Source organism: Rhododendron vialii, chromosome 9a, assembly GCF_030253575.1.
Source record: "Rhododendron vialii isolate Sample 1 chromosome 9a, ASM3025357v1".
Classification (NCBI taxonomy): Eukaryota; Viridiplantae; Streptophyta; class Magnoliopsida; order Ericales; family Ericaceae; genus Rhododendron; species Rhododendron vialii.
Window position 1 is genome coordinate 14,115,417 of NC_080565.1, and position 26,788 is coordinate 14,142,204.

The 26,788-nt window shown below is 43.7% G+C and overlaps 1 protein-coding gene across 1 annotated transcript; it reads left to right on the top strand.

Annotated features, from left to right (window-relative positions):
* Positions 1-6,601: 6,601 nt before the first annotated feature.
* Positions 6,602-7,455, top strand: LOC131299641 (uncharacterized). The gene is made up of 2 exons (XM_058325226.1): positions 6,602-6,841; positions 6,946-7,455. Exons 1-2 carry the CDS (start codon positions 6,602-6,604, stop codon positions 7,453-7,455), a joined length of 750 nt encoding a protein of 249 aa, XP_058181209.1.
* Positions 7,456-26,788: the final 19,333 nt, after the last annotated feature.

A 26,788-nucleotide genomic window follows, 5' to 3' on the forward strand; every position in this document is an offset into this window, starting at 1 on the left:
GCAATAAAACCTTGGGGAAAAATCAAAATCAAGCCATAAACATCATAATTTCCAAATTAAAACTAGCTTGTTGGAAATTTTTACCCCCAATGACTAGCTTTTTCAAGTTAAAATTAGCACTTTAAGGCCTTATCCTTAATAACTAATTTTCCTCCAAATTTTGAAACTCAATTCCCAATAATTGTTTTCTTTTCAAATCTTAATAAAAGTCCCGATGGCTTTTTCAACCATAAGTTAGTTCATTAAGACCTAACTCTTAATGACTAAACTTTTTCAAAATTTCCTCACTAGGACCTAACTCCTTGCAGCCAAGTTCTTCAAGTCTATTCAAAGTTATGGACAATGATTTTGGTTTGACAAAGTTTTCCCCTTTTTAATGCCCCTCATAAAGGATACACTACCGAACAACTGAGGATTAAGGCAATTCTGCTAAGCTTACGAGCATCTCGAGTAAACGGTACCATAATTCTCATTTAAAGAAATTAGGTAAAACCACAGATTACTAAAATTCGTCTTTGGTTTTGTTCTTACTAGAAGTTCTAAGCAATTGCTCCAAGGAGAAGGCAGCATTACGTACTCGGTTGGACTCGACCCGAAAAGCGATTGACAAGGTTAGAATCTTTGCCAGTTTAGTCAGAAATGTCGAAGCCATTAGAATTGGGAGGTAAATCATCAGAAACGGGGGAAAAGACCGAACTTGAAATCCTTAAGGAGGAAATGGAGGAGCAGAAGGAATGATTTGACAACCAAATTGCCCAATTAATGATCACGATTCAAGATCTTTCTATTCCCGGCAAACCCACTGCTACAGATATGATAATGGCCAAGCTCACCAAGTTGGAGGAATCTGTCAAAAAGCAAGAAAAAGTGGCTGCCACTGGGGTAGATATGGAGAAATTGTGCTTGTTCCCCAATGCTAAGCTGCTCGACCGTTTCAAGCCTATTGATTGGGAAAAATTTGATGGCACCGAGGATCCAAAGGCTCATTTACAAACATACGTGGGCACTCTGTCCATGTACGGAATTGAAAAGGATGCAATGGCACAGATGTTCTAGCAAACACTTAAAGGGCCCACCCTCCAGTGGTTTCTTACTTTGGATGATTCAAGGAAGAAGAGTTGGGATGATATCGGGGCAGCTTTTGTTGCTCATTACAACTACAACATTCAGGTGGAAATGACACTGAGGGAGCTGGAATCTACCAAAATGGAGGCAAACGAGTCTTTTGCTGATTTTGTTAAGAGGTGGAGGGGAAAGGCTTCTCAAATGATCGATCGACCATCCGATAAAGAGCAAATGAGAATCATTACTAGAAACTTGGCCCTTGATTTTGCCAGGCATCTAGTGGTGTTCCAAACCACTGCTGATTTTAAAACTTTCTATGAAGCTGGACTTGCTGTTGGGGACGCACTTCGGTTGGGTATCTTTGAGAAAACTGAAAAAAACGAAACCAAAAACAAAAGGGTCTACTCTGGCAACAGTAGTGCCCTATTTGGAAGCAACTACCAAAACCCGTCCAACTCCAACTCCAACTCCAATAACCAGAAGCCAAATGAAGCCAAACAAATCAACCAAATAACTACCCAGCCAAATAAGCCCAGAAGACAATTCAACCAATTTGCCAATCCTTTATCCTATGTATACCAAAAGCTCCTCGAAAAGAAACTTATCAAGCCCCTTGAACCTCGTGAACTACCCAAAGAACTTCCCGCCAACCACAACCCAAAAGCCTTTTATGACTACCACCAAATGCCCGGTCACTATACCAACAATTGCTTCCGCCTCCGGCATCAAATCCAAGACCTCATTGACAATGAAACCCTTCCAATTCCACCAAAACCCAACACTGTTGCCAACCCGATACCCGAACATAAACCCGACAATCAAATAAGCCACATCACCTTTTGCCCCACTCAAAATGGCCTCAACCCCACAAAATTCAATCCCAACCATTACATTATCCCTGAAACTGACCCAAAACCCGTTGTGCAAGTACCCAATGATAACAAAGTCAATTTTCTCGAAGAAATGAAGTATGAATGGACAATCAAATGGGGCGATCTTGTGGAAGGATGGTTGGAAGGAGAGGCTACAGAACTCCACGCTCGGAATCAATTCGAGCCCGGGAATGAAATCATGGGTACCCTTCAAATCCATGACGAGTGGTTAATGACTTATGTTGACTACACAGATGATAACAATCAAGATGAATGGGAATGGATTCCAACACCTAATGAATGGCAGATGTTGGAAGAAGTAGACCCGTTGGATTATGTCACATTGCCTCTCCTTTTTGCCAATTATGAATATGAGTTTACCTATGGTGACCAGGCTGGCCAACGGCTATTTGGGCAACCACCTGAAAACCTGGAAGATTTCTTTGGAAATGTTCAGTTTTGGGAACAGGAATTCATTGAATGGGATGTTGAGCCAATGGAATACTAATTGATAAAAAAGGATGATCCCTTAGACACATTCTCTTTATCGTACCTTTTTGGACACGAAACACGATTGTCTCTCGACGAAATAAATAGGCAGCATCGAGCCATGGATATGTTTGGAAAAGAGTACAACTCGGATCCAAGCAAATTTATTGTGCCCGATACTGAGCCTAAACCGATTGTTTATGTACTTGAAGAGCCTGAGGTGCTTTTCTTTGAAAGCTTTGAAATGGAAAATAGGCATTTGATGGAAGGCTGGACTGAGTGAGAAACTGTGGAGTTTTTAATGGAGGTGAACCAATCATAGGTGATGAAAATTGGGGCGATGTCGTACAGAATTGGCAGCCGTTTCAAGTCAACTCGCTGGGCGGGTACTTTCTTAATGGATTATTCCAAGAACCAGAGCCTGTGATGGAAGAAGAGAAAATGGACGAAAAATCGCATAGCTCCATGGCCTTCGACGAGTCCAGCCGTGGACCCTTCGAAGATCCTTACCAAACGGGCCATGAGGAGTATGCTGCATTTGACATTAACCAATTCATCCAAGCACCTAAAGGATACGAACAAGAAGGTGAAATAGAGGACATGAACCCTTTTGATCAAGTTACACTCCCTCTGCCTCGGAAGGATGATCCTTGTCAACCTATGGTCGAAACAGTTTTTGAGGATACTGATTGGTTCCCCCAGGCATACATCATTGGAGAGTCTCTTCCCCGGCCAGCTGCACCTTTTCCCCCACAGCCTGATGTTACAATGTTGGAGCATACTCTCTTTGATAACTTTTGGGATGAAGATGAGGTGATGGATATTCAAGTCGGGAATGGTGAAGTTTGGACAGTCAACAAAGCCATGATAGATGATTCTTTCTGGATGGATGGCGCCATAGATGATTTAAGTAAAAGGTTGAAAGTCATTGACATCAACAAACGTAAGGCCAAAGAAAATTTGGTGGATATATGGATAGAAGATCCCGATATGAAACAAAAGATGGAAGAAATCAAGAGGGGGAAACACAAAATTGGTGAGGATATATGGGGAAGCAATCAAGGCCTGTGGAATGAAACTGTGAGTAGTTTAACCCGAAGTGGCCGGGTTTACCAACCTGATCGTCTCCAAAATAGAAACCCAACCCGACCTTCTCAAACTCAAAATGATGACTTTTGGGGTGAAATCATCCAATCTGAACTCATCCAGACCGAATCCGAATCTATCCAGCTGAAACTTGCCCAACCTTTGCCTACCCAAATAACCCTTCCTGAAAAAGACCCCATCATAAAGCAACTCAATAAAACCTCAGCTCCAATCTCCATTTGGGACCTTTTGTCTACTTCTTCAGAACATCGCCAAAAGCTTATCCAAGCCCTGTCCCGTATGACCGTACCCACCGATATCACTCCCAAAGCCGTCATAGCCCTTCTTATGCCCAAACCTGCTAAGCATTCTGTAACCTTTACTGAAAAAGATTTACCCGCCGAAGGAGCCGGTCATAATAAGCCACTCCATGTCACTTTTAAGTGCATGGGAAAATGGGTCCCCGTTTGTTTGCTTGACAATGGATCTGCCTTAAATGTTTGCCCACTTCAGACTGCTTATTGCCTGGGGCTGACCAATAAGGATTTTGAGCCATCCAACTTAGGGGTGCGTGCTTATGACAATACTCGACGTAATGTGGTTGGAACAGTTCTATTGGAGATATTTGTTGAAGGATTCAGTAATAAAGTGGAGTTTCATGTCTTGGACATTCCAGCATCCTTCAATCTGCTCTTGGGAAGGCCTTGGCTCCATCATCCCGACATAATGGCTGTGCCTTCTTCTCTACATCAAAAGGTGCAATTAGGCTGGGCTGATGGTACTCTCACTATATATGGGGATTTCGGGATTCGTCCCCATGCTGCTGACAATGCACCAGTTTTGGAAATTTTGCATGGAGAGGATGATGTTGCCTGGGGAGGATTTTCCTTTGACATTACTGATAATGTGCATACTATCAAGATAGATGAGGATTTTTTGATAAGTTCTGTGGCTGTCAAAATGATGAAGAAAATGTTCTACATGCTTGGTATGGGACTTGGGCGTCACAATCAAGGAGTTCCGGAATTCCCGAAATTCCCAGCAAACAATGGTTGTTTTGGCCTGGGATATGTGCCTACTGGTGAAAATGGGGTGGTTGTAAAGAAAGGACCTATCCATTTTGTCAAAGCTAAGGAAGAAAGGTATTTGGGACAGCCGGAGCCTTTTTGGGATTCTGAAACCAATACACAATTGCCAGGATTCGAGATCTTTGCCAACAACACATGGGATAGTGATGATGAGGTTGAAAAATTGACTGAACTGGTGAAGGCACTCAACATTGACTGGATTGAGTACCTGGATTCTAACTATCTGTCATCGCTGTTCGAGGAGGGTCCAATGAGTACGGTTCAAGATGGAGCTGCTGTCATGATGGTGGGAGAAGAAACACCTGAGGATTTCACTTCTTTCGTAGTAGATGCTGTTGGGAGTTATAAAAATAGCACTTTTGTACCACATGTAAGCTATGTCAACACTGGGTCTGACACTAAGTCTGAATTTGAGTCTGTCCTATCTGAGTCTGATTCTGAGTCGGAGCTCGTGCCTCTTGGCCCTCCACGTCAGTCTTTCTATTTTGAGTTTGAGTCAACTCTGGTGTACGATGCCCCTGGGGCCACCTTTGATGATGAAATGAACAACGACAACTTTGCTTACTTTGCGGTCTCCGAGATAAACTATGTTGACCCTAATGGAGAAGAAATAGAAAATGACGAAGAAATCCCTAAAGAACTCCAGGCATTGCTTCAAAAGGAAAATGAAAGATATGCTCAGCCAATAAAAGAAGTTGTTTTTATAAACTTGAAAGATGAAACTAACTCACGAATGGTTCAAGTTGGTTCTGGGCTGTCTTCAGAGGAGTTCAAGGCATTCTCAGATTTGTTAAAAGAATTTGAAGATGTTTTTGCCTGGTCCCACACAAATATGCCCGGAATTGACCCTGAAATCGTGGAACACCGAATCCCACTTTATCCCGACGCAAAACCTGTTAAACAGAGGCTAAGGAAAATGAGACCTGATTGGGCATTAAAAATTAAAGAAGAGGTTCAAAAGCAAATTGACGCTGGATTTTTAATTGTAAAGAATACCCTAAATGGATTGCAAATATTGTACCTGTACCTAAAAAGAATGGCAAAATAAGAATTTGTGTAGACTTTAGAGATCTGAATAAAGTTAGTCCAAAAGATGACTTTCCATTCCCACATATAGATGTTCTCGTTGACAACACTGCAAGACATGCTTTGTTGTCTTTTATGGATGGCTTTTCAGGATATAATCAAATTCTTATGGCACCCGAGGACCGTGAGAAAACCACTTTCATTATAGAATGGGGCACCTACTGTTATAGGGTAATGCCATTTGGGCTAAAGAATGCAGGATCCACCTATCAAAGGGCAGCAACAACATTGTTACATGACATGATTCATAGAGAAGTTGAAGTCTACGTGGATGATATGATAGTGAAATCCAAAAACAGGGAAGGACATTTGCCCGTGCTCAGGAAATTCTTTGAAAGGATTCGGAAGTACAGGTTGCGTCTCAATCCGAAAAAATGCACGTTTGGGGTCACAGCAGGAAAAATGTTGGGCTTTCTAATTACCACTCGTGGGATCAAGGTCGATCCATCCAAAATCAAAGCAGTTCTGGAAATGGAACCACCCCGAACTGAGAAAGAGGTGCGGAGTTTTCTTGGCAAAATCCAATTTATAAGCCGATTCATTGCCAAATTGACCTCAACTTGCGAGCCGATGTTTCGTTTACTGAAGAAAGGAGTTCAATTCAAGTGGGATGATAAGTGTCAGCAAGCTTTCGAAGCAGTTCGGAGTTACCTTCATAATCCGCCAGTCCTAATGCCCCCGGAGAAAGGAAAACCTTTAATTCTGTACCTTTCTATAACATTATCAGCAATGGGTAGCATGTTGGTTCAAAAAGGAGAGGATAGGAATGAAAAGGCTATCTATTACATAAGCAAAAGAATGACAGGATGTGAAGAACGTTACACGTCTTTAGAGAAAACATGTTAGGCCCTTGTATGGGCCACCAAAAAGTTGAGGCACTACATGCTAGCTCATTCGGTAGTGTTGATTTCTCAAATGGGCCCTCTTAAATATCTGTTTGAAAAGCCAGCACTTACCAGTAAGGTAGCACGTTGGTTACTTTTGCTTTTCGAGTTTGATATCAAGTATGTCACACGAAAATCTGTAAAAGGGAGAGCGGTAGCAGAGTTCCTGGCAGATCATCCTGTGGAAGGACCGGAAGATGTGGAATTTAGGTTTCCAGATGAAAATGTGATGGCAACAACCAACGATGTTTGGACATTGCATTTTGACGGGGTTACCAATCAAAGAGGATTTGGGATTGGAGTATTGTTGATTTCGCCCGATGGATCGCATATTCCGTTAGCCTTTAAGCTAAACTTGAAGTTACAGACAATCAGGCTGAGTATGAGGCTTGTATTGTGGGAATGGAAGCTGCATTGGAAATCGAGGTGCAAAAGCTGAAAGTAGTCGGAGATTCTAATTTGGTGGTATCACAAGCTAATGGCAATTGGAAAGTTAGAGAAGACAAGCTTAAGCCATATTATGAGAACCTTGAAGGTTTGATTCCGCAATTTCAAGTAGTAACCTTTACTCATGTGCCGAGGTTAAAGAATCGGTTTGCCGATGCTCTAGCCACTCTAGCATCCATGGTAGAAATACCAATTGGGGTTAAAATGCGACCAATTATGATTGAGCAAAGAAGTAAACCCGTTTATGAGTATATTATGGCAATTGATGAGCCAGACGATGGGTTGCCATGGTATCATGATATTTGGAATTTTATCGAAAAAGGAGGATATCCGCCGGGAACTAACAAGAAAGATCAGGCCTCCCTTTTGGAAGTTGGCTTCTCAATACATAATTTGTGGAGGAAGACTATATCGAAGGTCACACTGTGGAGTGCATAAGCTATGTGTACATGGGCATGAGGCTACCAGGATCATGGAAGAAATTCATGAAGGGGTTTGTGGTCCCCACATGAACGGTTTAATGCTCGCTAAAAAAATCCTGAGGCAAGGTTACTATTGGTCAACCATGGAAACTGAATGCGTTCAGTATGTGCGACGATGTCACAAATGTCAAATTCATGCTAATCTTATGCATCTTCTGCCATCTGAGTTACATTCGATGACTTCGCCTTGGCCATTTTCTGTTTGGGGCATAGATGTTATTGGAAGAATCACGCCAGCAGCATCCAATGGTCACAAGTTTATTTTAGTCATAGTTGACTATTTTACAAAATGGGTGGAAGCAGCCTCATATGCCACTTTGACGGCAGTACATGTGGCTCATTTTATTAAGCAGAACATCATTTATCGATACGGGGTTCCACGAGCCTTTGTGTCAGACAATGGGGTTCATTTCAAAGGACGAGCAACCGAGGTTCTTGAGGAATTTGGAGTCCAGGTCCATATGTCAACAGTATACCATCCTCAAACCAATGGAGCAGTGGAAGCAGCAAATAAAACCATTAAAACAATTCTCGAGAGAACTACACAGTCTGGAAGGAATTGGCATGAACAGTTACCACTAGCTTTTGTGGGGATACCGGACGTCCATCCGTACGCCAACAGGGGCAACACCCTATTCACTGGTTTATGGCATGGAAGCCGTTCTCCTTACCGAGCTAGAAATACCATCGCTAAGAATCATGGCAGAATCAGAAGTTAGTGAGGTAGAATGGCTGAACAGCAGATTCGAAGAACTAATGTTATTTGACGAAAGGCGTCTCAAGGCACTATACCACATTCAGGGTTATTAGTGAAGAATTGCCCGAGCATTCAACAAGAAAGTCAGGCCAAGGGATTTGGAAGAAGGGGCAATGGTTCTAAAAGAGATACGGGCTCCAGTCTTTGATCCGCGTGGGAAATTCTGGCCAAAATGGGCAGGGCCATACATCATCAAGACGATTTTGTCTGGAGGAGCAACACAACTCATTGACCTCGATGGTAATGAGTTTTCTACTTTGGTTAACTTAGATCAACTTAAAAGATATTACCCTTGAGAGAAGCTCGCTGAACTAAAAACCACAAGGGTGGGCAGTTTCAGGCAAAAATTAGAGCAAAAGTCTGCTAGGTTGAAAATCCGAGAGGACAACCTAGGCAAAATTTAAGGCTAATATTGAAAAAGAGCTCACTGGGCCGAAAACCTGAAAGGGCGGTACCAGGCAAAAATCAGAGCATAAAAGGAGAGTGTAAAATACCCGAGTGAACCCTTGCCAAAAACAAAAATAATTATATAACAATGTACTTGAACTACGTTATGACCTGATTCCTTCGGGATACGTAGGCAACCTTGTTTTGAGGTTCGGTCATCTTTAATTCATAATCTCTTAAAGCAGTTCATAAAGACATCAACGGAACCAACAAGAATCTAAAACGGGAAAACTTCATGATTCAAACTTTATTAAAGCAAACTTCTTCAGATACAAGGTTGAGCATAAAACTTTCAAAAACAAAGCACACTGACAAGAAAAAGGAAATAGCAAGCCAACAGAAGCAAACACACTAAGGGTCCTAAGTTCATCTCGGAGCATAGGCAAAGTTCTGTCTCGGGTCACCCTTCATTCCATCCAATTCTTGTCTCCACATCCTGAATAAGCCAGTTTTCATAATCTTGGGGCAATAGAACACTAGGATATGGGTCCCTCGGGATGGTAACACGTGCTCCCCAAGTACGCTGATAAACACTGCAAGTAGAGAATTTGAAAGATGGCATGATAAAGTAATCATGCGGTGGCATCGTTTGACGAACGCTAGGGGATGAAAACAATTGATGCTTCGGATCACCTTGGATTGCAACGGCTTATTCGTGCCTTTTCACCGGAACCCTAATTCGTCGTCGGAACCCTAATCTGCAAAACAGACAAGGGGTGAGTGCACCTCTGCCTCTCGTGGCAAAGGCCCTCCGATGCCAAAGTTAGTATCACGTACTAGTCAATAAACCCTAATTATCAGTAGGAGAGTATGAGAATGCAACGTATATCGTACCTTTATCTCTAGGTTTACCTCATATTTATAGATTTATGGATGCTTGCCACCCAAGTATCCGTGTTGCTCTAGGTTTCCTACCTCGTATAAGAACCCAGGATCTCTTGGATTCTCGTTCCCTTATCAATTCATCACCTTAGTCCTTTTTAAGACTCTTTTCCTTAGCTGACCGAACATCCCATTCACGTTGGGTGTCTTTCCAAGATCCTACATACTCGGGATCTCATCTTTTTACAGAATGTTTACTGTACTGGAACCTTCTAGAGCGTTCTTGACGCCCCACGATTTAGGACTACTTCTTTCCCTGTTCGGCTATCTCTTTGCCGAACATTCCATCTAGACCAGTGGCCTCACATGTCACAGGTCTCTTTATGACAAATGACTTTTCCTGTCTTTTGTCTAAACATGCCGAACAGACTTCCTGGTCCAATGACTCCTCATGTTATTGGCCCTTATTGCCGTTCACCGCACTGCCCGGCGATAAGTCCTGTCCAATCTTTCATGTGCTCTCATACACCACGTGTTCAGCAACTAAACGTATCTATTCAGGAATACCTCCCTACAATTGCTCCCCAGCTTTACTTATTTGCCACTGTTCGGGGGCAATGGGTGAAGCTTAGAGACAAACATTAGCCCGAACTCCTCTGATCCCGGGCAGTCATAGTTTTAATACTCATTGATGCTTTTTGGCGCTCTTGTCATTATACCATTTCGGGGTAGTGACTCCACGTGGCATGTTTTGTATGCCTTTCATTAATTTTGAACTGACGTTTTATCAAACGGCGTCAGAACGACGCCCTCTTTCCGTTACTTTAACTTGTAACGGCGTGAGACCTGTCGTTTCGTCTCCGTCTCGATCCCTTATAATCTTCCAAGGGATGCTTGTTAGGGCTTTTATCCTTTCTATAATCCAGACGAAGAACCTCACACTTCTCCGCCATCGCCGCAGTCTGCAACTCGTTCGTGCCCCAGGAAACTGCCCTTTCGATTCCGTAAGCGTTCCACTTCTCATTCTAATCCATTTCAATTTCTGGGATTTCAACCTTAGCTTTCCCTCTGGGAGTTTCGTCTGTTTCTCTTTCTTAAAATCCCCTTTCATTTCTGAGTTCCAACAGTCATCCATGGCGGATGAAAACAAAAATACTCCCAAACCCAGAAAGTTTAGAAAACTCTGTGATAACCCTACAGCCATGGCGGCCTTTAGGACTGAATACAACATCCCTGACAATGTGGGGCTTGAACTCGCCCCTTTGGGGGCGGATAGGGATGGCGGCTCGTGGGACAGAATGTGCATTCCCATCGTAGCGATTGTCGAGGGTGGAGTCCGTTTTCCCCTTCACCCACTACTCCACCAGGTTCTGAACTGGTACCGCCTCACCCCCATGCAAGTTTCAACAAATGTTTTTAGGCTGGTGATGGGGATTATAGCCCTAAATAGGATTCTGGGGACCCAATTAGGAATTTGGGATATCCAGTGGTGGTATAGTATAGTATTAAACCCTGAGTACAACACGTATTACTTCAAGGTTAGGAGGGCAGACAAACGTCTCGTGCTAAATCTGCCAGATTTTGCTCGTGACCATGAGATTGATTTCCTCTACGTAACGGGAGCATTCGAGCCAATAGGGGAAGATGGCCAAGTGGTGGGGCTCTATTGTCCCCATGTTTTGGGCTACCCATGTATGCTCTTAATTTACTTTGATTTATTCGTAATTTTTTTTTACCGCTTTTGTTTGCGTTTGCTAACCTTTGCTAGACTTTTTTGTTTTGCAGCGGATAATGCCAACAAGCGCCCCAGATGAGAACCAAGCTACGTCCGAACAACGGAGATCAATCGGATTCTGAAATACACAGGTGATCCTGTCTCCTCAACAGCTGGTCAGGATCGTAACGCAGACGTTCTACTAGGATACGATCCCGTGTACAGAGGCGTTATCGACAGAAGACTCGCCAACCCAAGTACTAGTGCTGCCTCCACTTCAATTGCTCCTCAGCCGAGAAGCCTAAGAACTAACGCTGGAGTGATGGTTGCCGAACAGTTGGGTGAGATTCCCATTTTGGAAGGCGTGCCATTACCTCGCTTAAGACTCTGAAGGTCCTCTTAAAGACAAATTGCTCCTCAATGACTCCCCGAACAGCCAGCTGTCATTCGCTATACCAGCCAATCATCTTCTTTCGGATATTCTCCATCCCCTCCAAACACAGGTACTATGACTCGTCAACCTTTGAACCGTAGCACCCTTCTCACCGTCTCTTCCCGGGGACGTGGTGCTACTGGGAGGGTGTCATCAACTGGCCATCGCCCCCCTGTCATCTCGTCGAACTAGAGGGGCTTCGACACGATCTTCTTCCTCTCCTCGGGAACGTGATAGTTCCCTTGAGGCTATTGATACTCGTCGGGACAAACGTCCTAGGACCGAAGATCCTGGAGATGCCTCAGCACAAGCCGCAGCTTCAGTTCAACAACCCCCTTCGCCGAGCACTCAAGTGCTTCCTCAAAGCAGGGCCCCCCAGCTCATTAGGGGTGATCGCCCCGTTCACGTTGGGGATAGCGCTAGCTCTTCGAAAACAGCACTCGCACTCGCTCAAGGTTTGCTGCTTCCCATTGACATGCAGAAAGAGTCCGAGGCTGCACTTGATCGGCTCATTTCCACTAGTCTCGTTAGTGGGATCAAGGTATAGTGTTCTCATTACTTTTAAGCATGCTTCAGGTCTCTTTTGTTTTCTACAGTAATAACTTATTGATCATTTCTCAGTTTATTCAAAAGATGATTACACTGGGCCAAAAGTTCCAGGACGCAGACACTGAAAGGATCACGTTGTTGACCAACAACACCAGGCTACTCCGTACTATCTCTAGACTGGAGAGAGAAAGAGACAAAGACAAGGCTGATTTTGAAGAGGCAAAGGACAAGCTTGGGACATCTGAAGACAGCCTCAATTAGGCTTTGGTAGAAATGGAAAGAACCAAAAAAGCTGCTTACGAGGAAGGCTACCAGAAGGGGTTTGATGCTGCTACAGCCAGCTATGTGGAGCAGATGCCAGCCATACAAGACCAGATCTGGGCTGCCAGCTGGGAGGCTTGTTTGACAAAGATTGGTACTGCTGAAGACTCAGTCCTCTGGGTGGAAAATGACCTGTCGAGCAGGCATTCTGCAGCTATAGCCTCTCAGGAACACGAGGAATCCCCAGAGGATGATGTCGAGCAGCAGATTGAAGATTTTGCTGATGCAGGAGAGGATACGCCAACTGACACTCATCATGTGCAATCACCTGTTCAAGAATCATCCCTTGAACCCATTAACCTGGAAGAGAATGCAACTGAAGGTGATACTACTGCGGGAGCCAGTGGAGAGGTCCCAAATGAAACTCCTTCAGAGATCCAGAACTTGGATTGATTTGGTAAGTCTGCATAAAACACAATTAAAACATTTTGGCTGGTCCTTTGTGACCATGATATTCGAGCCCTGCGTGACACCAATACTTTGGTAATATAGGTATTCGGCCCCTTGTGGCATACAATTTGCTCGGCTCCTCTCGTTTTTGCATGTGTTCGGATGCAAAGAGGTTTATCTAAGTATTTCAAACTTAGTTGAAAATATGTTTAACACATAATGCATGTTCCCGTATGCTTTCCCAAATTGCTCATATTTGGATTTACTCCTAAATGTATTCATACTTTAGGAAAGAAAGCATATGCTCGTTATGTTTTTTGGCCAAGTGTTTTAACAATCCTGTATATCTTCATTTCTCGTACTCTATTGCAAGTGTTCAAGCATGTTTTCGTATGCGAACCAAGTTTTTTCGTACTTGTATGTATCTAAGTTTCTCGGATTTAAATACTTCTAAGTTTCCGTACTTTAAAATGGATGGCAAACCATACAAGTGTTTCATACTTGTATTTTGCTAAGTTTCACATACTCAACAGTTTTGAGTTTCACGTACTTAGTGTCTAGGTGCCGGTTCCCTGCTCCCCAATACGAATGGGGGAAGCCAAACCCGTAGTTCGTATTTTTAGGACAAATACTAAGAACGTAATATTTATACTGCAAAAAGTGATTTTATTGAAACTCTAGAGGTCGTTATTCGTACCCTTTATAATAAAATAAAAAACTAGAACAAGGGAATTTTATTCGTAATTCCCACACAATCACGTAATGCAATCTAAAACAGAACTCAATGCTTCTAAACAAAGAATTTTCGCAGATTATGGATATTCCAAGGCCTCGGAATTGGATTACCATCCAGATCAGCCAATCTATAGGCCCCGATGCCCACAATCTCGGTTACTCGGTACGGGCCTTCCCAATTGGCCCCTAGCTTGCCTTCGTTGGCCACCTTGGTGTTGCCGAGCACCTTCCGTAGTACGAGGTCCCCAACACCAAATTCTCGAGGGTGAACGTGCTTGTTATAGCTCTTCATCAGCTGTTCCTGGTAAGAAGCCAGATGCACCAGGGCTCTTTCCCTCCTTTCCTTGGTGAGATCAAGCTCAATTTCGAGGGCCCTATCATTGCCCCTACTTTCAACCAGTGCGGTCCTATTGGTTGGAAGACCAATTTCCAGAGGTATGACAGCCTCTGTTCCATATGCCAATAAATAGGGGGTCTCTCTCGTAGACCTCCTAGGCGTTGTTCGGTGAGCCCACATCACTAATGGTAACTCATCAGGCCACTTCCCTTTGGCTTTGTCCAGCCTCTTCTTGATCCCGTCAAGAATAGTCTTATTAGACGCCTCTGCCTGCCCATTACTCTGAGGGTAAGCTGGGGTTGAATAATAATTCCGTATTCTGTACTGGACACAAAGAGCCTTGAATTTCTTCTGAAATTGGGATCCATTGTCTGTAATCAATGAATAAGGGACCCCAAAGCGAGTGATGATGCTCTTCCACACGAACCTTTCTATCATAGGTTCAGTGATTTTGGCCAATGGTTCTACCTCTATCCACTTAGTAAAATAGTCTGTTGCCACTAGCAGGAACTTTCGATTTCCAGTTGCTTTGTGTAGTGGACCCACAATGTCCATTCCCCATTGAGCAAACGGCCAAGGACTGGTTAATGGTACCAAGTCTTCTGCTGGTGTTCGAATCATTGGTGGGAATTTCTGACACTTCTCACAAATTTTCACATACACCTTCGCATCTTCCTGCCTGTGTGGCCACCAGTAGCCTTGGGTAATTGCACGGTGGGCGATGGATCTGCCTCCAGCATGACTCCCACATGTTCCCTCATGGATTTCGTGAAGAAATCTTTGCACCATCTCAGGGTGTTCACAAAGCAAATAGGGACCTGTAAAAGACTTCCTGTACAATTTTCTTTTTGGAGACAGCCAAAACCTAGTAGATTTGGTCCTTATCTTATGAGCCTCCTTTTTGTCAGAAGGGAGTATTTCGTCTCGTAAAAACTCCACGATTGGGTCCATCGACAATTAACATGGCACCCTTATTTACCCTTTTCCCTCCACCATTTTGCCGTAATTTCAAGCAACTTTCTTGCAACTTTCTTCCTTTTTGAACAAGGATATTATATTTTTTTACTATTTTTCGGCAAAACTTTCATCCTAATCAAATGGATTCGAGAAAAAAATACTTTTTCTCCACTCTGTCATTTTCACTTTCATTATATTTTTCCTCTAATCAAACGATCCCTTAAGTTTAGCGTCTATATTTTTGAATTGATTCATTTGGAAGAGTTTTGCTTTATAGCTGAAAGAGTGAAAAGAGGAATGCTTCCTTGAAAAGTTATCGTTAATTATGTCTTTCTTGATCATTTCATTTTTATTTTGTAATTATTTCATATTTATGCGTGGAACCTTGTGGTTTTTTCTTTCATCTGGATAAAATGTGATACTTCCACATGCTTCTCTTTATACCAGATTATGTTATAAAATTGACATAATGGAGGGGTGTGTAGGGAGGTATTCCCAAACAGGCCCAAGGAGGGCCCGAACACGTTGTAGGGGGGAGTCATCGTGTTATACAGTGTTCAGCAATATGGACCAGTGACATGAGAAGTCATTGGTCCAGGAAGGTTGTACGGGGTCTAGGTCCGGTTAACATGAGAAGTTATTTGTTCAGGAGACTAATAAAAAGAACAGTGACATGAGAAGTCACTAGTCCTAGTAGCTTGTTCGGCAATGAGAAGGCCGAACAAAAGGAGAGCTCCTAAGAAGGCAATGGTCCAAATAATTGATAAAGGACCAGTTACATGTGAAGTGACTGGTCCAGGCAGTCTGTTCAGCGATGAGACAGCCGAACAAGGAAAGAAATCCAATCAGATGTTGGAGTAAAGGGAACACTCTGGAAGGGTCCAGAGACAATGGTATTCTGTTAAGGAATGAGATCCCGAGAATGTAGGATCTGGAAAAGATACCCAACGAGAGTGGGATGTTCGGCCAGCTATGGAAAAGAGTCCTAAATGAACTACAGTAATGAACTGATAAAGGAACGAGAGTCCAAGATATTCTGGTTTCCTATACGAGGTAGGAAACCTAGAGCAACACGGATGCTTGGGCAACAAGCATCCAAAAATCTATAAATATGAGGTAAACCTAGAAGTAAGAGGTATGCAATACGTGGCATTCATAGTATTTTCCTACTGATAATTAGGATTCGATTACTAGTACGTGATACTAACGTAGGCATCGGAGGGCCTTTGCCACAAGAGGCAAAGGTGCGCTCACCTCTTGTCTGTTTTGCAGATTAGGGTTTAGGCAACGAACTAGGGTTTCGGTGAAGAGACACAAGTAACCGTTGCAATCTGGTGCTACTCGAAACACCCATTGTTTTCATCCCCCTACAATTGGTGCCGTCTATGGGAAACGAACGATTTCCCTTTGAAAAACGACCATGGTGGAAATAGATCCAGCAACACCACATGATCCAAAAAATCTGCTAGATGGAGGTGGAGATAAATCTCCGCCCGGGGCTCCGAGAAAGCCCGAAGGCGGACACAAGAGGACCACGAATAAGGGCCGCTCCCTTATTGTTCATGACAACTCTAAGAACAGAGAGGGAGGAACGGCTTCGAGATCCATGAGAAGGAGTAAATCCCACCGAAGGAATGAATCGGTCGCACACTCCAGGAGTGTGCACCATAGCAAAGATGTTCTCGATAAAAAGAGGCAAGAAATCAAGGAGTATGCTCGTCTGATTAAAAAATGAGAGCATGAGATCAAGGAGCTAGAGGGAATCAGGGAACACCCGGAGGATTCCGGACTGTCTCAAAGAGAATCCAGAGGCAACAGGTATGCTATGGTAAAATACAGAAAAGCCCCTTCACGAGGAAGAAGGAGAAGAAGTAGAAGTCCAACCCCAAAGCGACACAAAGCTTCTCCACGAAAAGAGTGGAGCAGGAGCAAGAGCCGAACACCGGAATGAAGAAGGGCTTCTCCAAGAAGGAGGAGAAGCAGGGGCCGAAGTTCTACCCCTGAGGAGGAAGGGACTAGGAAGCATCATAGGGACAGGTATGAAAGACCTGATTCCGATTCGGAAAGGACTAGACCCAACAAAACGAAAGGACTAGAAGATGAAACCATGACTGCATAAGAAGCAGCAAGAAAAGCATCGAGGAATATTGCATCCTCCCCTTTTGCAAGAAAATTGCAGGAGGCTAGATTGCCGAGCAGAGTGAAACACGGAACATTTGTCATCTACGAAACAGATGTTGATCCCGTGGCACACATACAGCATTACTAGCAGGCAATGTTTATGCATGAAGTAGACGATGCAATTATGTGTAAGATGTTCCCATCGAGTTTGGGGAAGTTAGCTTTGTCTTGGTTCCATAAGTTGGAACCACGCTCAATCCGAACATGGGTGCAGTTGGCTGAAGAATTCACTGCTCGTTTCTTAACAAGCAGAAGAGCTCCAAAAACTTTTGAGAGTCTCTCCTTTATGAAGCAAGGCGAGGATGAGCCGATCAGAAGTTATGCAAAAAAATACTGGGAGACTTTCAATGAGATTGAAGGTTGTAGTGAGGAATACGCGATTGCCATGTTCAAAATCGGGTTGCCTGTTCGGGAAGAACTGCGTAAGTCCTTGAACATGAGTCTAGTGAGAACATTAGCAAAGTTAATGGAACGGATAGAGCAGCACGCCAGGAATGAAGACGACATATTCCGGGAAGACGACAAGGTAGTTGCCGAGCAAGTCAAAGGCCTTGCAAAGAAAGCAGACAAGCCAGAGCCCAAGACCTATCGAGAGAGGAGGGACTATGGGCAGGCTAAGAGAGAGCCGAATAAACAAGCACCTGATCCCAAATCTTTCTTTTCCATTACCACGGTTTGGAAGGAGCCCATCTATAGGATTCTTTATCGAATAAAGAATCAGCCTTACTTCAAGTGGCCCTCGAGTCTTGGTGGAGATAAAAATACAAAACATGCTACGAATCAGCACTATAGCTACCATAAGGATTGGGGCCATATGACTGAGGATTGTGAGATGTTTAAAGGCACCTCGATGATCTGGTCTCGCGAGGTTATCTCAAGGAATTTATCCAGGAAGACCCCAAGGATAAAGAAAAAGCAATGGAATTGGATTACGAGTAGAATCCAAAGGGCATAATCCATATGATACATGGATTGGCTGAGCCTTATACGAGGAATGAGGTGAGACTACTCCAGAGACAAATCAAACATGACCAACATGTAATGCGGTTGGGAAAGAAAAGAGGGCGTGACGAAGAAACATGCAACGAGGGCATAGTTTTCACGGATGAGGATCTGAGAGGAGTCCAGGTACCTCACAGTGATGCTTTAGTCATAACCCTACGAGTTGGGGAATATGACATGGAAAGAATCCTGGTGGATTCAGGGAGTTGCACCGAGGTGCTATATTATGATGCATTTAAGAAGTTGGGACTGACTAAAGCAGATTTGGTACAGTCAGTAACCCCCTTGGTTGGATTCGGGGCAGGAGCAGTTTGGCCATTAGGAAAAGTAACTTTGCATGTTCGGGCTGGGACAGTGGTACTACGAACTGACTTCCTGGTGGTGGATGTACCATCCTCCTATAACGTGATTATAGGGAGAACATGGTTACACAAGATGAAGGCAGTCTCTTCCATCTTCCATCAGATGGTAAAATTCCCGGGATCCAATGGGATTGAAAAGATCGAGGGTAACCAGAAGGTAGCTCAACAGTGCTTGGTGTCCATCGTAAAGAGAATCCAAAACGCCCACCATGTCCATACGGTGGAAGTCCCGGATCAACCGATTATCGAGGATATCGGAAAGGACCCAACTGAGAGGGTAATTGAGGGTTTGAAGAAAATACAGATCAACGAGAGTGATCCTGATAGGTATTTTTTAATTGGGGAATCGCTGCCAGCAGAGGAAGAGGCTGAATTGATAAGTTTCCTAAAAACTTACGTTGACGTAATCGCCTGGACACCAGAGGAAATGCCTGGTGTGGATGCAGATGTTATCTGCCATCACTTGAATGTAGATCCACAACATAAGCCAGTCATTCAAAAGAAAAGAAGGGCAGCCATACAGCATATTGACGCTGTAATTGAAGAAGTAGTTCGTTTGTTGGAAGCCAAAGCAATAAGGGAAGTTTACTATCCAGAGTGGCTATCCAATACTATTGTTGTGAAGAAAAATAATGGAAAATGGCGTGTCTGTGTGGACTTCACAGACTTAAACAAGTCATGCCCGAAGGACAGCTTCCTTCTTCCAAGGATAGACCAGTTAGTTGATGCAACTGCGGGATACGAACGAATGAGTTTCCTCGATGCATATCGAGGATATCATCAAATTGCCATGTTTAGGCCTGATCAAGAAAAGACTTCTTTTATTACACCACGAGGGTTGTACTGTTATAATGTCATGCCCTTTGGATTGAAGAATGCAGGGGCAACATATCAAAGATTGGCAACCATCATGTTCAGAAAACTGCCCGACAAAACTATGGAGGTTTACATAGACGACATGGTGGTAAAAAGTAAAACTGGACGAGGCCATATAGCAAATTTGAAAGAGGCTTATGAAATCTTGAGGAAGTACAAACTGAAGCTCAACACCTCGAAATGTGCGTTTGGAGTCGGTTCTGGAAAGTTCTTGGGCCACCTTGTAACCATAAGGGGGATTGAGGCAAACCCTAATCAGATAAAGGCCCTACAGAATCTATAGAGTCCTCGGACAATGAAAGAAGTCCAATGATTGACTGGGATGGCAGCGGCCCTCAATCGATTTATTAGCCGGTCAAGTGAAAAGTGCAGACCCTTCTTTCAGCTGTTAAAAAAAAAGGAAGGATTCAAATGGGGAGCAGAGTGCGAACAAGCCTTCCAGGATTTGAAGGGGTATTTGGCTTCTGCCCCCCTTCTTTCAACTCCAAAGCCAGGTGAGTCTCTAGTTTTGTACTTAGCTGTTTCTGAGCATGCTGTGAGTGCAGTCCTGTTAAGAAATAAGGGATCCGAGCAAATCCCTATCTATTATGTGAGCAAAACGTTATTAGATGCAGAAACGAGATATCTGCCCCTTGAGAAATTAGTCCTGGCATTAAGAACAGCAACTAGAAAACTGCCACATTATTTCCAGAGCCATAGAGTTGTAGTCTATACTGAGTTCCCATTGAAATCGCTGCTACGAAAAGCAAAATTCTCGGGAAGGATCTCAACTTGGTCCGTTGAGTTAAGCCAATATGATATCGATTATCAGCCGCGCACAGCAATCAAAGGCCAAGTATTGGTTGATTTTGTGGCAGAATTCTCGCCCACAGTAGCACCTATGCCTCCTACGAGAAAGGAGCAGGAAACAGAACCACCAGTAAAGAAGAAACAGGCCCCAACCGAACAAGATCCCCTGGAATGGAAGCTGTTTGTTGACGGGTCAGCTTGTAACACTGGATCAGGAATCGGGGTTGTGCTTTTACCCCCTGAAGGGTCAATGTTGGAACTATCTGTTCGGCTAGGGTTCAATGCATCAAATAACATGGCGGAGTCGAGGCACTCTTAGCTGGCTTGAGAAGTGCAAAAACCCTAAAAGCAGAACGGGTTAGGGTATATTGTGATTCACAGCTTGTAGTCCATCAACTGTCCGGGCAATATGAAACCCGGAGCGAGAAGATGGCGGCCTATGTACAGGCAGCCAGAGATCTGCTTGATACCTTCGAAAGGGTGTATATTGAGCAGATAAGTTCTGGAAAGAATGCTCACGCAGATTCGTTAGCATGGTTAGCTGCAGCCGTACCAACTGAGTTTAAAAGAAAGATAGCAGTAGAGTATCTGACTGAGCCGAGCATTGGGAGAAGTGTGGAGATGGTCTTGGATGTGAACCAAGGATCCAACTTGTGGAGTTTTTACGAGACGAAATACTCCCTTCAGACAAAAAGGAGGCTCACAAAATAAGGCCCAAATCTGCTAGGTTTTGGTTGTCCCCAGAAGGAAAATTGTATAGAAAGTCTTTTACAGGTCCTTGTTTGCTTTGCGTGCACCCCGAAATGGTGCAGAAGTTTCTCCACGAGATTCACGAGGGAACATGTGGAAGCCATACTGGGGGCAGGTCCATTGCCCATCGAGCAATCACCCAAGGTTACTGGTGGCCATACATGCAAGAAGATGCTAAGGTTTACGTAAAAATCTGTGAGAAGTGTCAGAAGTTCTCACCAATGATACGAATGCCAGCAGAAGATTTGGTGCCACTAACGAGTCCCTGGCCATTTGCCCAATGGGGCATGGACATCGTAGGTCCGCTCCATAAAGCAACGGGAAATAGGAGATTTCTGTTGGTGGCAACGGATTATTTCACCAAATGGATAGAGGTAGAACCTTTGGCTAAAATAACTAAACCTATGATAGAGAGGTTCGTATGGAAAAGCATAATTACTCGATATGGGGTCCCTTATTCATTGATTATAGATAATGGATCCCAATTTCAGAAAAAGTTCAAAGCATTCTGTGCCTAGTATGAAATAAGGAACTACTACTCGACCCCAACCTACCCTCAAAGTAATAGGCAGGCAGAAACTTCCAACAAAACCATTCTTGATGGGATCAAGAAGAGGTTGGATAAAGCAAAAGGGAAGTGGCCTGATGAATTGCCACTAGTTTTATGGGCACACCGAACAACGCCTAGGAGGTCTATGGGAGAGACCCTCTATTCATTAGCATATGGAACGGAGGCCGTTATTCCATTAGAAGTAGGTCTGCCGACCAACAAGACCACTTTGGTTGAAAGTGGAGGCAATGACAGAGCCTTGGAGATTGAATTAGATCTTGCCGAGGAACGACGAGAGCGGGCCCAGGTGCATTTGGCCTCATACCAAGAGCAGCTAATGAAAAGCTACAACAAGAATGTCCACCCACGAGAGTTTGGTGTTGGAGACCTTGTGCTTCGAAAGGTGCTTAGCAACACTAAGGTGGCTAATGAGGGTAAGTTAGGAGCCAATTGGGAAGGCCCATATCGAGTCACTAAGATCGTGGGCATTGGGGCTTATCGATTGGTCGACCTGGACGGGAACCCGGTGCCAAAGCCTTGGAATGTCCATAATTTGAGAAAGTTCTTTTTTTGAATAGATTCAAGTATATTTTTTAGGATGCACATCGTGATTGTGTGGGGGTTACGAACAAAACTCTCTTGTGTTTTATTCTTTATTAGTTGCAATGGGTACGAATAACGCCCCCTTGAGTTTTGAGTTATGAATTCCAATTTTGAATAATGGAACATTCTTCTTTTTTAGCAAATTTTTATTCTGGGTACTAGAATATGAAGTATGCCACTCATTTTTCAACCTTCCTTCATATTGGGGAGCAGAGAGTGGGCCCATATGTTTTCTTTGCATACATACGAGATATGTAGTTGATTGCCTAAAAGTACGAGTGAACTTAGGCATATATCCAAGTATGTGAAACCTAAGATGCACACGAGAACATGCAGATATAGTTCAAGTACGAAGCACTTGGCATACATATAATAAACATGCGAATACATTTGGGCACCGAACTAAGTATGAATAAACTTAGAATTAACCGATTGTCTAAATACGAAAAACTTAGACATACGAATATGTCCAAGAATGAACTAGCTTGGGGTTGCATACGAATACATGCATAAGTACGAAAAACTTAACCAAAGTACGAAACACTTAGCTAAATATGCACCTTGGAAAGAAACGGAATGTAAAGCCAAGAAGGGCCAAACAAAACAGTGTTCAGGCCAAACAGGGCCACAAAAAGCCAAAACACCTATGTTAAAACAAGTTTGTTTTCATACTTGTGCCACGCAGGGCCAGTTCAACTGTTTGAACGACTAGGATTGTCTATCAAAGGGAGGAGATTGTACTTATTCATCTTCAGTAAGATCTTGAACAGTTGTAAGAGAAGCTGGTGCAGTAATGTCCTCCGTAGCAGTATCTCCCCCAGGATGACCACCACTGGCTTCCTTCTGGCTAGGGTTGGTCACGTCATCACCTGGTTCGACATCAGCGGTAGGTTGTTCGAACGTACGAGCATCTTGCTCCCTATCTTCCTCCTCAGCAATGTCTTCCTCAGGCGCAACAACTGAACTTGGTAAGTCGATGTTGGTCCAGAGAGGAGACGATTCAAGTACCTTAGCTTTTGCAAGACACGATGTCCATGAGGCAACCCATACCTGATCTTGGATCCCAGGCATTTGATTCTTGTAGCTTTCCGTAGCTACTGTAATCCCTTCATTGTACCCCCGCTCAAATGCAGCTTTGGCTTCGTTCTGACTTGCCTTTAGTTCCTTCAAGGATTGGTTCAAGCTATCCTCAGCCCCCTCAAGTTTGTTTTTCAGCCCATCTGTTATCCCCAGGGCTTGGTTCCTATCCCTTTCAAGCCTAATGATAGTGCGTTGAAGTTTGGTGTTTTCACTCACAAGTTTGGCACGTTGGGGTTCGGACTGACCGAGCTTCTGGGCCATTGCCACCATCTTTTGCATTACCTGAAACATCCAAACAGTCAACGCAAACACAAAAGGATATGGTTTAAAGCGAGAAAGTTTACCTTGGCATTATGAGACATGAATGAACTCAGAAGGTTGTCAGGAGAGCATGCCACTTCTTTTTGCATATCTCCCGGCAGTAGAAAGGCTTGGGACAGAGCAAGGGCAGTCCCTTCAGATTCTACACTGTGTCGAGCAGTGACAGTTTGATTTCCGTGAGTAAATGAAGGAACCCATATAGGAGCTGGAGATGACGAGGATTGAGGGGGCCTTTCCTGTGATGCCTCCACTCGCTGACGTTTGTCTCGGTGGTAGGCCTCAATTTCTTCTGGGGAGAACCCTGGAGGAGCATCTGTCTGGGTCTGGGCATGGCGACTGTGACCTTGAGAACCACTGTGACTCCGAGCAACATTACGACCCCGACCGGCTCCGGGAAGAGTAAGAAGGCTCCCCATGTCAATTGGCTGGTCCATCTTTGGAGGAGAAGGGGTGTAGCCGCTAGATGTAGAACTGGAAACTTCTTTGGCAAGAGGAATCTTCTCGATAGGGATTGGTGGTGTTTGAGAACGCCTTTCTTCTTGCTCAGGGAACGGCCTTGATGGACCAGTTAAAATAGGATTGTCGGCTGCACGGGTATGCCGATCAATGAAACCACCATACGAAGCTTTATAACTAAGAAGTATTTGAGCTACTCTTGCTCGGCCCGAGAGGTATGTCCCTTCTCCGTTGAAGGCAAGTGCACGCTTGATATCCGCTACATGGACTTGTGGGGTTATGATGTTATGGCCTTGATTGATGTTCGGAGTTGTAACATACACAATGCACAATAAGTAAAAGCATGAAAAGGCTTTGACTAAGGAATAAAAACACATGGATCAGGAGGAAAGCACTAACGTGGGCTCCCGAATATGTGAGGAGCATGAAAACCAATCACTTGGCTGTCCTCATCTCTGGGTTCAAAGTTGCCCATAACAATCAGAAAATCATCATCATCCCCTCGAGCAGAATCAGGGAGTTCGAGGACAAGTTTCTTTCTAGAATCCCTACTTTTTAAATAATATGTGAGGGCGTCCCCGGTTCTAGAGATGCTGTATAAGTGGTGGATGTCATATAAACCTAAAGAAGTCCCTAACATTTGATTTAGGGCATTTATACCCATAACCACACGGAAGAAGTTGGCTGAAACCTGCATTGGGGAAAGCCTATAGTAGGCCAGGACCTGACGAAGTAGGGGAGCCAAAGGAAACCTAACTCCGCCCTCGACGACGGCAACTACAGGAATATGAAAGGTGTCAAAATCAAAACTTTCACGGATGGCATCCTCAGGTGCCAAAGCAGTAGCCACGTCATCAGGAATCTCGTAGCAAGATCTGAAATTGGACATGGTCTGAGGAGTGTTACAATGCCTTCGAAACCTCCCCATGACCAAAAAAACTTAGGTTCTTCGAATAAAGAAAAGGGGGGTGGGGGGCGAAGAAACCCTAAAAACGATTGTAGCAATCCTAAATCAACGAAGGAAATGGAGCAAATAGAGGAATGGTGACTTACGAATTAGTGGATGGAATCCCTAAAGCAGAAAAGAAGAAGCCTCGAGATGGTGAACAGAGCTCCAATGGCGGGTATGCTCGAACTTTCTTTCTGCAGAGGGAGTCTAGAAAGAGAATGGGGTTTTGATTTTGAAAATGGGATGAAAACCCAAAAATACCCTAATAAGTGGGGTGGCGTATGTGAAACGTCACCCCAGACACCGTTTGGGTGTACCGTTCCCCAAAAGGCATCCGTCCACATTTAATGTAAGCAATACAACGAATGCCACGTGTAAAGCTTAGGTTTAAAAAGCCTGTCCAGGCCGAGCAAATAGATGTTTTTGCCTTGGCCAAATGATGAAAATTGCACCAAATTTATGAAATAAGGTGCAGGAACAGAATAAATTTGCTCGGTAATTAAAAGCTTTACTCATGATCAGAGTAAAACATAACGAGTAAAGCTGGGGAGCAATTGTAGGGAGGTATTCCCAAACAGGCCCAAGGAGGGCCCGAACACGTTGTAGGGGGGAGTCATCGTGTTATACAGTGTTCAGCAATATCGACCAGTGACATGAGAAGTCATTGGTCTAGGAAGGTTGTACGGGGTCTAGGTCTGGTTAACATGAGAAGTTATTGGTTCAGGAGACTAATAAAAAGAACAGTGACATGAGAAGTCACTAGTCCCAGTAGCTTGTTCGGCAATGAGAAGGCCGAACAGAAGGAGAGCTCCTAAGAAGGCAATGGTCCAAATAATTGATAAAGGACCAGTTACATGTGAAGTGACTGGTCCAGGCAGTCTGTTCGGCGATGAGATAGCCGAACAAGGAAAGAAATCCAATCAGATGTTGGAGTAAAGGGAACACTCTGGAAGGGTCCAGAGACAATGGTATTCTGTTAAGGAATGAGATCCCGAGAATGTAGGATCTGGAAAAGATACCCAACGAGAGTGGGATGTTCGGCCAGCTATGGAAAAGAGTCCTAAATGAACTACAGTAATGAACTGATAAAGGAACGAGAGTCCAAGATATTCTGGTTTCCTATACGAGGTAGGAAACCTAGAGCAACACGGATGCTTAGGCAACAAGCATCCAAAAATCTATAAATATGAGGTAAACCTAAAAGTAAGAGGTACGCAATACATGGCATTCATATTATTTTCCTACTGATAATTAGGATTCAATTACTAGTACGTGATACTAACTTAGGCATCGGAGGGCCTTTGCCATGAGAGGCAAAGGTGCGCTCACCTCTTGTCTGTTTTGCAGATTAGGGTTCAGGCAACGAACTAGGGTTCCGGTGAAGAGACACGAGTAGCCGTTGCAATCTGGTGCTACTCGAAACACCCATTGTTTTCATCCTCCTACAGGGTGTTATCATGACAAGCCCTTGAGTGTGTTTATCTGCTATCTCTATATGTGCACAAATTCCCCAATTTTCAAATACAATTAGTTCAAACTATAAGATAATTTAAAATTTGAGAACACCCTATTAGTTAGGATAAGTCAAATGTGTTTATTTGCTAGATTTTGGAAACATATATGTATCTAAGAGACGAAGACATATTTGCTTGAAGGAGATAGATAATTTTTTTTTTCGACTTGCATTCTTCTTTTTCGGCGTTCTAATTTTCTCATGTCCCCCATTGGGACGCAATTGTACATACTTGAAGGAACCATATCCAGTTGGAGTTGGATTCCCAATTCCATATAAGGTGAATTAAGATCTATCTCTTCTTGTTAATTTAGGAAGAATCGTGTTTGACATTTTGAAACCATAAACTCTTTTAGCCTGTTTGGTTTTTACATTAATAGGATGAGAAGAATATG